The following is a 14,509-nucleotide window of genomic DNA, read 5'->3' on the forward strand; positions in this document are numbered from 1 at the left end:
CCATACCCCTTTTCTAGAATATAGTAATATGTAACCCTACACCATAACACAGAATCCGCCCATAAAAAAATTATTGATTTAAAACTATAAATTTATTTTAAAACGATGTTATTGTTTTCTGCAACCATAGAAAGTTTACCATAACATTTTTAATTGTCTATACTTGACGGCATGAAGAAGCAGCAGCAGCAGCAATAAAATAAATACAATGTACTGAACTTCATGAATAAAACATACAAGCATGTAACTGGTAGTAGACTAGTGCGCTGAGGCTTGCAGTCCCTTCCAGGCCGCTATCTCACTCCATAAGGAAAATAATGAGCAGCAGCCAGCACGCCATTCACAATCACAGCGCCCATGTGAGCGACGGTCCCATTCATAGAGATCGTGCACAGTTACCAGTGCGCGCCCCCGACACCGCTGGCCGTATGCATGCGCTGCGCGCCCACGCCGCTGTGCCTCGCTCACACACATCATTCACAATCACTAGTCCCTGACTCCTGCTGCTGCTAGTCCGGGGAATGCTGCTTGGTCCAGAGCCCGGGTGCTGAGAGGGGGATGGCGGCGGCACGCGTGGAATACATCACTCCTTGGTGGGTTTATTGGCTCCATAACATCCCGCACCTGGATTTGTCCCTGACACAGACGAGCAGCGACTTTAACCCCACGGACTCGGGTTACAAGCAGGTCAGTGGGGGACTGAGTGTGGTGAGGGCAGGATGTTTAGGACGTGTGAATGGCCGGTACGGGACAGTTAGTACCCCAGGGTATGTGTGTGTGTGTGTGTGTGTGTATGTATGTGTATGTATGTATGTATGTATCTTGCATGCATGTGTGACTGAGTGGACTTTGTCCTACTGATTCATGAGAACGTTCTATACAAGTGTGTTGTCTCATGCAGCTCTGCCAGATCTCTATCCATTCTGTTGTTGATATTAAAGTTTCTTTATGCAACCCTCAAATCCCGAATCACTGCTGCAGTCCCATTCATTGCCCACGCCCTCCCCGCTTCTTCTTCTTTGCACTTTCTTGTCCTAAGTGTGCAATCTGTTTCTTTGTCTCCCATCACTTGCAGACATGTGTGTTATATTCTTACATCTAGCAGTATAGCATCTTCTCTGCCCTATACTAGTTTCCACACAACCCCCTTATCTGTGGCTCTGTCACACTTCCTATGCCTAGCTAATGAGTCACAGGTGACTTATTATTTCTTATACAGTACAGTCCAAGGAACACAAACCCACATGGACTCCTACGGCCAACCGCAAGCCTTGCTTTACTTTTTAGGAAAGGTTATTATTTTTAATGTGTTTTGGGTATGGAAATATGTGCACCAGTAATGTTTTGGAGACCCACATCAATCAGAAAATATGATGACAGTAGAGAAGCATGACTGTCACTCCTGCATTATGTGCTTGATTGCTTCCAGAGTCAGACCAGGATTTTCATCTGTTCCAGATTTTAAGTAGTTACTGCTAATTTAAAGCATAACTACTGTTTTCATCACCTTCCATGACAAAATGCTATAATAGTATTTTTATGCCAATAACTGCACTAAAGGTGCTGATTTACACCTAAATGTCAGCTCAATGATTAACACCCACAAAGTGTCTGCTGAACTGTAACATTTCTCAGTGTTGTTATAGATGTGTGCAAGTAAAAGGCTGCATTGTAGCATACAGCCTTGTGTGGATGTATAGGAGGCATGTATTGGGAACCAGATTTTGCTCTCTGGGCACAGCGGCTGTTGTATCCTGGTTTGTTGCCTGAGACAATCCCTGTCAGTCATTGTGCTGCCCCCAGGCTTTTCACATCCATCACTGAGGATTTGCTAGCAATGTAGGACACTGTTTTTTTTTAGCATCTCATATTTCTATAGAAGCTGGTATACTACTGTGCTCTGATATTGTACCCTGTGCTGGAAATATGTAAGTTACCCTTTCACATGTCTTGAATACAGTATGCATTTTCCATCGTTAGGGAAAATACATTTTTTATTTTTTTTTACTGTTTTTAAATAAAAGTGCTTTTTTTGCAGGACTATATCCATGGGAAAAATTTACTATTAGAAGTGTGGTTTGATTTAAAATTGTTCATTAAAGTAGTATATAGCAGTCAGATGGGTGCTTCTCACTTTTGGATAATGTTAGTCTAGTAGATTATCATGTGACTTACTAAATATGCTCTTTTGTTTTTCTGTGTTTTTCAGTACTGTGTTTAAGTCATCACTAAGCTGTATCATATCTTAAGGTGTACACACTTAGCGATATAGTGAACTATAGCCCTCATTTTCCCCCTCCTGAGCGATATAGTTTACTACATCGCCCAGTGTGTATGCCGATGATGGGAAACACTAGGCAATGTCACTCACCGAGCAAATCGCCTAGTATGTACCCACCTTAAGAGCATATATATAGCAATATATTTAGTGAAGGCTGTAGGTGGACATGTACATGCAAAACAAATTCGTCTCCTGATGGTAGACAACTACTTTAAATGACTGGTGTGATCACCTGAAATGAATGTTGGAGACTTCATCCCATGAGATTTTATTTGTGTTTTGTTTTTTTTTAGCTATGGAGAGGCTTGCTAGTCTTAAATATCCCCTAATGAAGTCTTTACCAATTTTTTTGGGGTTATCTGTGGATCTCCCATTTACGGTAGTGGTAGCTGTGGCGCGATCTCCACCTGACTGTAGTATGGGGTTGAACCGCCCTTTAATAGTACATAATCTTTACTAATTGTTGAAGTAAACATCTCTTAGATAAAGGTAGAACACCAACATTTCTGCTATTCTGCATGCAGGAGTTTAAAAAGAAATTGTTCCAGCTTATTGTTCTTGTGACAAAGACCGGTGCTATGCTGGAAATCCTGGACACATGTTGGCTATAGAATTTGCACAATCTAGACAGGCAGGTTGCTCATTCCACTGCTGTGTGATGTTGTGAAGTGAGCGCCCCCCCCCCTCTTCCACTCGGCTCACATCGCGCTGAGTGCTTAACCGGAGGGGGGGGGGGAATGGGGGGGAGAGATGTGTGCTAACCGGTAATAGTACTGTCCTAACTGAGCCAAAAACTAGCTTTGCAGATCGGCAGCTGATTGTCTGTGTTGTGTTGTGTTTTCCGAAAAAGTTAGTGTGAAATTACTGTGTGTTTTGTTTTGGCTGCGACTGTAGGTGACAATAAGGTAATTTACACATTGCTGTGGCCTCTCCCATGCTCCAGCCCCCAAAGCAATTGACTGATTAGTAAACAAAGGCAATTCTATCTGCAGTTTGGAGGGGGGCACTCAGACAGAAAGGGGGAGTGTTGCAGATGAAGTACAAGCACATGTGATACATATCATTTACAAAAATAAATAGGTAATCCCAGGGACCAATCTTCAGGGATGTATGTATCCAACTGTACGACCAGATAAGAAAGTATTGAAGTCTTTGTTATGTAAAACTTGTAATTTGGGCTGTGCATATGCGGAGTCACCAAAGCCCCGCCCCGGGACTGCTGCAATACTTACCTTGTGCCTACAAGGTTCTCCCCTCTCCTCCGGCCATGAACCTGTCCTATCTACATCACGGCAATGAGAGCCTAGCACACTGGCTCCCACTGATCATGATGGAGATGGGATAGCCCATACATGATTACTACATAGATTATGAGTGTAATGGTGGGTACACACTATGCGAAGTGCTCCATGAGTGATATCACATAGTGTTTCCCTTCCCCTCCCGGGCAGCATCTCACGATATAGTCAGTCAGATTGAGATGCATGTAGAGCGCACCAGCATCGCTGGCAGCATACACACTGGGCGATATTGTATACATTTAAACATTGCCCAGCGATCTCCCGTCACTGTAGACAGGAGATTGGCAGAAGAAAAACATTCTCCCCTAATATAATTTAAAGATGTGACTGATCCCTTAAAGCAGTGACACTTCACTTTTGAGGCATTATGGTTCATTTATTATTATGTGGTGATGAGGTAATTTCAGTAAAATTTCACTGATACTCTGCTGCCTAAGTGATGCTGGCCCAGAGCTGTAATGATTCTTATCATGGAGCTGGTTCCAAGATACTCCAATCTCTAACCATTGTCTGTAATGATTCTTATCATGGAGCTGGTTCCAAGATACTCCATTCTCTAACCACTGTCTGTAATTTTGTCGAGATCAGCACTCACACAAGCTTGCGTGATATGTGTCTGACACAGAGTTAATCAAGAAACAACCACCTGGTCTGTCTACAGGAATGATTACACTTCCAGTATCTCTCCCACTCACTATTAAGTTGCCTGCCACTTAAGGTTTCCTATTTAGGGCGAGTAGCTCCTGAACAACCTTATGTCCTTCCTACAATTACAATTAGTCCCAGTTATCATTGCCCAAATAATAACCTGTAGTACAGATATGTAGCATGGATTAGCAAAAATCTAGGAGGAAAATGGATCCAGTAAGAATCACAGAGACCAATCTTATTAAATGAAGTTAACATGAGAAATGCTCTATGTTCACGATGCTAAGAGTATATGCTAAAATAATAAATGAGCATGACCTGCAAAGATAGTCTAGGCCAGGCCTGGCCAACCTGTGGCTCTCCAGCTGTTGTAAAACTACAAGTCCCATCATGCTTTGCCACAGTTTTGCTATTAAAGAATGCTAAAACTGTGGCAGGGCATGCTGGGATGTGTAGTTTCACAACATCTGGAGAGCCACAGGTTGGCCAGGCCTGGTCTAGGCGATATCGTTTAGTGTTTCTCTGACGTCCTAGTGGATGCTGGGACTCCGTCAGGACCATGGGGATTAGCGGCTCCGCAGGAGACAGGGCACAAAAATAAAAGCTTTAGGACTAGGTGGTGTGCACTGGCTCCTCCCCCTATGACCCTCCTCCAAGCCTCAGTTAGGTTTTTGTGCCCGTCCGAGCAGGGTGCAATCTAGGTGGCTCTCCTAAAGAGCTGCTTAGAAAAAGTTATTAGGTTTTTTATTTTCAGTGAGTCCTGCTGGCAACAGGCTCACTGCAACGAGGGACTTAGGGGAGAAGAAGTGAACTCGCCTGCGTGCAGGATGGATTGGCTTCTTAGGCTACTGGACACCATTAGCTCCAGAGGGATCGAACACAGGCCCAGCCATGGAGTCCGGTCCCGGAGCCGCGCCGCCGACCCCCTTGCAGATGCCGAAAAGTGAAGAGGTCCAGAAACCGGCGGCAGAAGACTTTTCAGTCTTCATGAGGTAGCGCACAGCACTGCAGCTGTGCGCCATTGTTGTCAGCACACTTCACACCAGCGGTCACTGAGGGTGCAGGGCGCTGGGGGAGGGCGCCCTGGGAAGCAATGATAATACCTTGTTCTGGCTAAAAATACATCACATATAGCCCCTGGGGCTATATGGATGTATTTAACCCCTGCCAGGTCTCACAAACACCGGGAGAAGAGCCCGCCGAAATGGGGAGCGGGGCCTATCTCCTCAGCACACAGCGCCATTTTCCTGCACAGCTCCGCTGCGAGGAAGGCTCCCAGGACTCTCCCCTGCACTGCACTACAGAAACAGGGTAAAAAAACAGAGAGGGGGGGCACTTTTTTGGCGATATTGATATATTAAGCTGCTATAAAGGAAACAACACTTCTGTAGGGTTGTTCCTATATATTTATAGCGCTTGGGTGTGTGCTGGCAAACTCTCCCTCTGTCTCCCCAAAGGGCTAGTGGGGTCCTGTCTTCGATAAGAGCATTCCCTGTGTGTCTGCTGTGTGTCGGTACGTGTGTGTCGACATGTATGAGGACGATGTTGGTGTGGAGGCGGAGCAATTGCCGGTAATGGTGATGTCACCCCCTAGGGAGTCGACACCGGAATGGATGGCTTTGTTTATGGAATTACGTGATAATGTCAGCACGTTACAAAAATCAGTTGACGACATGAGACGGCCGGCAAACCAGTTAGTACCTGTCCAGGCGTCTCAGACACCGTCAGGGGCTGTAAAACGCCCTTTACCTCAGTCGGTCGACACAGACCCAGACACGGACACCGAATCTAGTGTCGACGGTGAAGAAACAAACGTATTTTCCAGTAGGGCCACACGTTATATGATCACGGCAATGAAGGAGGCTTTGCATATCTCTGATACTGCAAGTACCACAAAAAGGGGTATTATGTGGGGTCTGAAAAAACTACCTGTAGTTTTTCCTGAATCAGAGGAATTGAATGAAGTGTGTGATGAAGCGTGGGTTAACCCCGATAGAAAACTGCTAATTTCAAAGAAGTTATTGGCATTATATCCTTTCCCGCCAGAGGTTAGGGCGCGCTGGGAAACACCCCCTAGGGTGGATAAGGCACTCACACGCTTATCAAAACAAGTGGCGTTACCGTCTCCTGAAACGGCCGCCCTCAAGGATCCAGCTGATAGGAGGCTGGAAACTACCCTGAAAAGTATATACACTCATACTGGTGTTATACTGCGACCAGCCATCGCCTCAGCATGGATGTGCAGTGCTAGGGTGGTTTGGTCGGATTCCCTGACTGAAAATATTGATACCCTGGATAGGGACAGTATTTTATTGACTATAGAGCAATTAAAGGATGCTTTTCTTTATATGCGAGATGCTCAGAGGGATATTTGCACTCTGGCATCGAGAGTAAGTGCGATGTCCATATCTGCCAGAAGAAGTTTATGGACGCGACAGTGGTCAGGTGATGCGGATTCCAAACGGCATATGGAAGTATTGCCGTATAAAGGGGAGGAATTATTTGGGGTCGGTCTATCGGATTTGGTGGCCACGGCATCAGCCGGGAAATCCACCTTTTTACCTCAGGTCCCCTCCCAACAGAAAAAGACACCGTCTTTTCAGCCGCAGTCCTTTCGTTCCTATAAGAACAAGCGGGCAAAAGGACAGTCATATCTGCCCCGAGGCAAAGGAAAGGGTAAGAGAGTGCACCAAGCAGCTCCCTCCCAGGAGCAGAAGCCCTCCCCGGCTTCTGCAAAGCCCTCAGCATGACGTTGGGGCTTTACAAGCGGACTCAGGGGCGGTGGGGGGTCGACTCAAGAATTTCAGCGCACAGTGGGCTCACTCACAGGTGGACCCCTGGATCCTGCAGGTAGTATCTCAGGGTTACAGGTTGGAATTCGAGAAGTCTCCCCCTCGCCGGTTCCTAAAGTCTGCTCTGCCAACGTCTCCCTCAGACAGGGCGACAGTATTGGAAGCCATTCACAAGCTGTATTCTCAGCAGGTGATAGTCAAGGTACCCCTCCTACAACAGGGAAAGGGGTATTATTCCACACTATTTGTGGTACCGAAGCCGGACGGCTCGGTAAGACCTATTCTAAATCTGAAATCTTTGAACCTGTACATACAAAAATTCAAGTTCAAGATGGAGTCACTCAGAGCAGTGATAGCGAATCTGGAAGAAGGGGACTTTATGGTGTCCCTGGACATCAAGGATGCTTACCTGCATGTCCCAATTTGCCCTTCACATCAAGGGTACCTCAGGTTCGTGGTACAAAACTGTCATTATCAGTTTCAGACGCTGCCGTTTGGATTGTCCACGGCACCTCGGGTCTTTACCAAGGTAATGGCCGAAATGATGTTTCTTCTGCGAAGAAAAGGCGTATTAATTATCCCTTACTTGGACGATCTCCTGATAAGGGCAAGGTCCAGAGAACAGCTGGAGGACGTAGTAGCACTAACCCAAGTAGTGCTGCAACAGCACGGGTGGATTCTGAATTTTCCAAAATCTCAATTGACCCCGACGACACGTCTGCTGTTCCTGGGAATGATTCTGGACACGGTTCAGAAAAAGGTGTTTCTTCCGGAGGAGAAAGCCAGGGAGTTATCCGAACTTGTCAGGAACCTCCTAAAACCAGGAAAAGTGTCTGTGCATCAATGCACAAGAGTCCTGGGAAAAATGGTGGCTTCTTACGAAGCGATTCCATTCGGCAGATTCCACGCACAAACTTTTCAGTGGGATCTGCTGGACAAATGGTCCGGATCGCATCTGCAGATGCATCAGCGGATAACTTTGTCTCCACGGACAAGGGTGTCTCTTCTGTGGTGGTTGCAGAGTGCTCATCTGTTAGAGGGCCGCAGATTCGGCATACAGGACTGGGTCCTGGTGACCACGGATGCCAGTCTGAGAGGCTGGGGAGCGGTCACACAGGGAAGAAACTTCCAGGGAGTGTGGTCAAGCCTGGAGATGTCTCTTCACATAAATATACTGGAGCTAAGAGCGATTTACAATGCTCTAAGCCTGGCAAAACCCCTGCTTCAGGGTCAGCCGGTGTTGATCCAGTCGGACAACATCACGGCAGTCGCCCACGTAAACAGACAGGGCGGCACAAGAAGCAGGAGGGCAATGGCAGAAGCTGCAAGGATTCTTCGCTGGGCGGAAGATCATGTGATAGCACTGTCAGCAGTGTTCATTCCGGGAGTGGACAACTGGGAAGCGGACTTCCTCAGCAGACACGATCTACACCCGGGAGAGTGGGGACTTCATCCAGAAGTCTTCCACATGATTGTGAACCGTTGGGAAAAACCAAAGGTGGATATGATGGCGTCCCGCCTCAACAAAAAACTGGACAGGTATTGCGCCAGGTCAAGAGACCCTCAGGCAATAGCTGTGGACGCTCTGGTAACACCGTGGGTGTTCCAGTCAGTGTATGTGTTTCCTCCTCTGCCTCTCATACCAAAAGTACTGAGAATTATACGGCAAAGGGGAGTAAGAACGATACTCGTGGCTCCGGATTGGCCAAGAAGAACTTGGTACCCGGAACTTCAGGAGATGCTCACGGAAGATCCGTGGCCTCTACCTCTAAGACGGGACCTGCTTCAGCAGGGACCGTGTCTATTCCAAGACTTACCGCGGCTGCGTTTGACGGCATGGCGGTTGAACGCCGAATTCTAAGGGAAAAAGGCATTCCGGAAGGTCATCCCTACCCTGGTAAAAGCCAGGAAGGAGGTGACTGCACAACATTATCACCGCATTTGGAGAAAATATGTTGCGTGGTGTGAGGCCAGGAAGGCCCCGACGGAGGAATTTCAACTGGGTCGATTCCTACATTTCCTGCAAACAGGATTGTCTATGGGCCTCAAATTAGGGTCCATTAAAGTTCAAATTTCGGCCCTGTCGATTTTCTTCCAGAAAGAATTGGCTTCAGTTCCTGAAGTCCAGACTTTTGTAAAAGGAGTACTACATATACAGCCCCCGGTTGTGCCCCCAGTGGCTCCGTGGGATCTTAATGTAGTTTTGGATTTTCTCAAATCCCATTGGTTTGAGCCACTCAAATCGGTGGATTTGAAATATCTTACATGGAAAGTAACCATGCTACTGGCCCTGGCTTCAGCCAGGAGAGTGTCAGAATTGGCGGCTTTATCGTATAAAAGCCCATATCTGATTTTCCATTCGGACAGGGCAGAACTGCGGACGCGTCCTCAGTTTCTGCCTAAGGTGGTTTCAGCGTTTCACCTGAACCAGCCTATTGTGGTGCCTGCGGCTACTAGCGATTTGGAGGATTCCAAGTTGCTGGACGTTGTCAGGGCATTGAAAATATATATTTCAAGGACGGCTGGAGTCAGAAAATCTGACTCGCTGTTTATACTGTATGCACCCAACAAGCTGGGTGCTTCTAAGCAGACGATTGCTCGTTGGATTTGTAGCACAATTCAACTTGCACATTCTGTGGCAGGCCTGCCACAGCCTAAATCTATCAAGGCCCATTCCACAAGGAAGGTGGGCTCATCTTGGGCGGCTGCCCGAGGGGTCTCGGCATTACAACTCTGCCGAGCAGCTACGTGGTCGGGGGAGAACACGTTTGTAAAATTCTACAAATTTGATACCCTGGCTAAAGAGGACCTGGAGTTCTCTCATTCGGTGCTGCAGAGTCATCCGCACTCTCCCGCCCGTTTGGGAGCTTTGGTATAATCCCCATGGTCCTGACGGAGTCCCAGAATCCACTAGGACGTCAGAGAAAATAAGATTTTACTTACCGATAAATCTATTTCTCGTAGTCCGTAGTGGATGCTGGGCGCCCATCCCAAGTGCGGATTGTCTGCAATACTTGTACATAGTTATTGTTACAAAAAAATCGGGTTGTTATTGTTGTGAGCAGTCTGTTCAGAGGCTCCTACGTTTGTCATACTGTTAACTGGGTTCAGATCACAGGTTGTACGGTGTGATTGGTGTGGCTGGTATGAGTCTTACCCGGGATTCAAAATCCTTCCTTATTGTGTACGCTCGTCCGGGCACAGTATCCTAACTGAGGCTTGGAGGAGGGTCATAGGGGGAGGAGCCAGTGCACACCACCTAGTCCTAAAGCTTTTATTTTTGTGCCCTGTCTCCTGCGGAGCCGCTAATCCCCATGGTCCTGACGGAGTCCCAGCATCCACTACGGACTACGAGAAATAGATTTATCGGTAAGTAAAATCTTATTTTTCCCTACCCTCGCATGCGGCTGTTTTCGTGCGTACACACTGAACGATATCGTTCAGTGATGTCACCCCGCTGCTGGACCTAACATGCCGTTTTGGACAACGTAGCCAAAATTGACCTGCATGAACAGATGACAACAATATAGTTAACGACCTGCGGGAGCATGCCTCATTAACAATATAGTGGGTACTCTCTGGGTGATATTACAAACGAAATCTCTCTACAGGGTAAAAACAAGCAATATCATTTAAAATATCGCCTAGTGTGTACCCAGCCTTAGTCAAATGATTCTTAGTAACTAAAACAGAAAAAAATGAAACAATCTCAATTACATTTTAATTTTCCTTTATTTATATGGCGCCACAAGAGGTCTGCACTGCCTTACACAGTACAAAAACAAACAGAATGAACAAACCAAGTAAAAAGTTACTTACAGTACAGTACATTGCATGACATGGTTTATACACATTACTGCATCAGCAGTTATAATAAGCTAAACACAAAAAACAATTCCTGCGCACTGATCAAGGGTATAAGACACTCTATTAGATGTCAGTAAATGAAAAAACCCATATATGTTTAGCGTTCAGAATGGGTATGAAAGAACAGTCTCAGTGGATCAATTTCAGAGACGGTTAAAATTCAAAAAAATATATGTATATACTACAGTCAATCCTTTTGCAGATCTCCTTTAAATATAGAAGATCAGGCCAATAGTTTGAAGCAATGTCCCAATAAAATTAATTTTAACAGTCAAATGTAGATTCTCTTATCTGGCCTCGTCCTGGGTCCTCCAACCAAACAGTAAACGTGATAAAACTTGAATTCAGTCAACCCAACCGTTTTTCAATTCTTTGTCTCTGTCCTCAAGCAGTGGTACATGAAAGACAAATATTGGGGAATCATAGTGCAGACTTATAAAAGTTTATTTAAACACGTTTACAATTAAAAGACTTAGCATGCGTACCCTAAGTGACCTTCGGTGGAAGGCACAATAATAGGCATATAGGGGTAATACAGAAGTTTCCCCTATTAAGCTTTTACCTTCACCGAGTTATCGACACCTTGATAAAGACCATACTGGTTGAAACGCGTTGGTGTTTCCTGCGGCCCAGAACTCGGTGAAGGTAAAAGCTTAATAGGGGAAGCTTCTGTATTACCCCTATATGCCTATTATTGTGCCTTCCACCGAAGGTCACTTAGGGTACGCATGCTAAGTCTTTTAATTGTAAACGTGTTTAAATAAACTTTTATAAGTCTGCATTATGATTCCCCAATATTTGTCTTTCATGTACCACTGCTTGAGGACAGAGACAAAGAATTGAAAAACGGTTGGGTTGACTGAATTCAAGTTTTATCACGTTTACTGTTTGGTTGGAGGACCCAGGACGAGGCCAGATAAGAGAATCTACATTTGACTGTTAAAATTAATTTTATTGGGACATTGCTTCAAACTATTGGCCTGATCTTCTATATTTAAAGGAGATCTGCAAAAGGATTGACTGTAGTATATACATATATTTTTTTGAATTTTAACCGTCTCTGAAATTGATCCACTGAGACTGTTCTTTCATACCCATTCTGAACGCTAAACATAGATGGTTTTTTTCATTTACTGACATCTAATAGAGTGTCTTATACCCTTGATCAGTGCGCAGGAATTGTTTTTTGTGTTTATATTGTGTCTTAGTGATTGGTGCGAGTCACGTTTAATTTCTGCAGCCAGACTTTAAGCAAGGAGCGCAGTTGATTATTCATTTTTTGCATTCAAGTTATAATAAGCTGCAGGACGGCAGAGCCCAAGGGTTAAAGGAAGAGGGCCCTGATCATGAGAGCTTACATTCTAAATGACTTACAGAAATCTGTTTGCGGGGAGACGCAAAAAGATGAAGCAATTCCCAAGAGTTGAACACAATATCAGAGTTCTGCATGGTGGTTCCGGTATGAATGGTCGACAGTCATTAGGTCGACCACTATTGGCCGACATGGACAAATGGTCGACACATGAAAATGGTCAACATGTGAAAGGTCGACAGATGAAAAGGATGACATGGATTTTTGAACTGTTTTTGGTGTCATTTTTTCCGTAACATGACCAGGAACCCAAATTAGTGTACCGCCTCCCCTTGCATGGCTCGCTTCGCTCACCATGCTGTGGGTAAGGTGCCTCGCTACGCTACCGCTGCTCTCGGCACAGGTTACTATTCCCAATCGTAGTCCACGTGGATGGTAAAGTATGAAAAAGTTAAAAATCTTTTTTTTTTAACAAAAAAAGCCATGTCGACCTTTTCATGTGTCGACAATTTGTCCATTTCGGCCAATAGTGGTCAATCTAATGAGTGTTGACCTTAACATTGTCAACCATCTGAACGGATACCTTGCATGGTATGCCTATGTGCTGTCACACAGCCCTCCTGCTGTGTCACTGGTTGTGCAGAGCAACTGTATGAAGTGACAAAAAGTTAAACTGCATATCTCTGCAGGGGTACCGAAGAAAATTAGAATATTGGATTCAAATAATACAGTACCTCATTACCAACAAATAGACAGGGAGTGTGCATATAGTGTATGGTAGTCTTCAAAAGTTATATTACCTCATTTGTTCCTTCTTTCTAAATGGAACTTTGTCATGGCTGGAGGGGTATTTGCTATATGATCAGCTTCTGTGATGTTTTACAGATCTTCAAAGAATTTGGGGAGTAGATTAATATGTCATGTGAATATTGACGTGTACAGATGTAGCCATGCTCATATTACTTTGAAGCGGAATGGTGTGCCGCATCGCAGCAAAGATGAGCACGGCTGCATATGTAAGTAACAAGAGTCGCCTAACAAATCTTTATAACCTTTCTATAAACAATTACCTTTTCCAAGATCTGGGCAGCTCTCTACATGTGCTTGGGGGATGGGGTCAAGTTGCTGGCTGTCGAGATCCCGGCAGTCGAAATACCGACGCCAGAATCCCAACATCGGAACACCAAAAGGATCATGACCCAGATGTCGGAATCCCGACCGTAAGTATCCCTGCAATCTTAGGTTTGGGGAGGGGGGGCGGGGGTTAGGGTTAGGCACCCCCCAGGAGTGGTTAGGGTTAGGCTGCGGGGGAGGGAGGGTTAGGTTTAGGCAGCAGGGACGGGGGTTAGGCACCTCTGCAGGAGGGGTTTAGGGTTAGGCACTAAGGGGGGAGGTTAGGGTTAGGCTGCAGGAAGGGTGGTTTAGGGGGATGGGGAGAGTGGAGAACACCCCTTACTCATCTCTGTAGGCCTGCTCTTTAGCGGGATCCTGTCGTCTGTATTATGAACGCCGGGATCCCCTGCGTCGACATATACTGATTACAAGCCTGGGCTGTATCTCCAAGCATGTCAGAGTAGAGGAACAATATATTTGAAAAGTGATTAAGTAAATACAGATATACTTGTGACATTCCCATGTTATATGACATTTCCCTGAAAATTCTCAGTGCTGGTCTGTGGGGAACACGTGCTTGTGTGATCTGGTTAGCTGGTCACTCATGCGCTTTGGAAGTGTAACCCCAGACTTGTGTTTTTAGTTCCACTTGGTGGACAAAAAGAAATAATTCTGGTATCGCCACTACTTGTACCATGCTGTTGTTGTCAAACAGGCATGGTAAAGTTCTAGGTACAGGTACAGTTCAGCTAAATTGACCCTTTGATAAATATGGCCCTGTGTCTTAAATGCAGAAAGCATCAATGTTAGATAACTAAAAGTAATGTGCACATGGGAGCTAAAATAATACAAAGGGGTAGATTAATACCCCTTTTCCACTAGCTTTTAAAACACGGGTAAATGCGCAGGGGCGCGCATTTACCCGTGTTTTTCCCTAGTGGAAAAGGGTCCCCCTGCAAATTCCCGGATCAAGTGATCCGGGAATCCTACCCGGTAGCTTGCCAGGTTGAACACGTGTTCAATCCGGTAAGCTGTGTAGTGTGAACGAGAGCCGCGTCGAGGCGACAAGGCTCCTGTTCACAGTGTATGGGAGGGCGGCGCTGGGAGATCATGTGATCTCCCAGCGTTGCCCCTGCCGCGTCACTAGCAGCGTCACCAACCCGGCAATATGCTGGGTTGGTGAGCGCTGTGTGAA

At 45.7% G+C, this 14,509-nt stretch overlaps 1 protein-coding gene across 2 annotated transcripts in view; it reads left to right on the forward strand.

Annotated features, from left to right (window-relative positions):
* The first annotated feature begins 330 nt into the window (after positions 1 to 330).
* TTYH2 (tweety family member 2) overlaps positions 331 to 14,509 on the forward strand; it is a 315,012-nt gene continuing 300,833 nt past the window's right edge. The window contains exon 1 of one of the 2 annotated variants that reach the window (XM_063961177.1): positions 331 to 687. In XM_063961177.1, the coding sequence (XP_063817247.1) occupies positions 559 to 687 (129 nt within the window). In that variant the 5' untranslated portion in view covers positions 331 to 558. The remainder of the gene's footprint in view (positions 688 to 14,509) is intronic. The other variant, XM_063961178.1, reaches the window with a different exon arrangement.

The sequence above is a fragment of the Pseudophryne corroboree genome, chromosome 3, assembly GCF_028390025.1.
Source record: "Pseudophryne corroboree isolate aPseCor3 chromosome 3, aPseCor3.hap2, whole genome shotgun sequence".
NCBI classification, from domain to species: domain Eukaryota; kingdom Metazoa; phylum Chordata; class Amphibia; order Anura; family Myobatrachidae; genus Pseudophryne; species Pseudophryne corroboree.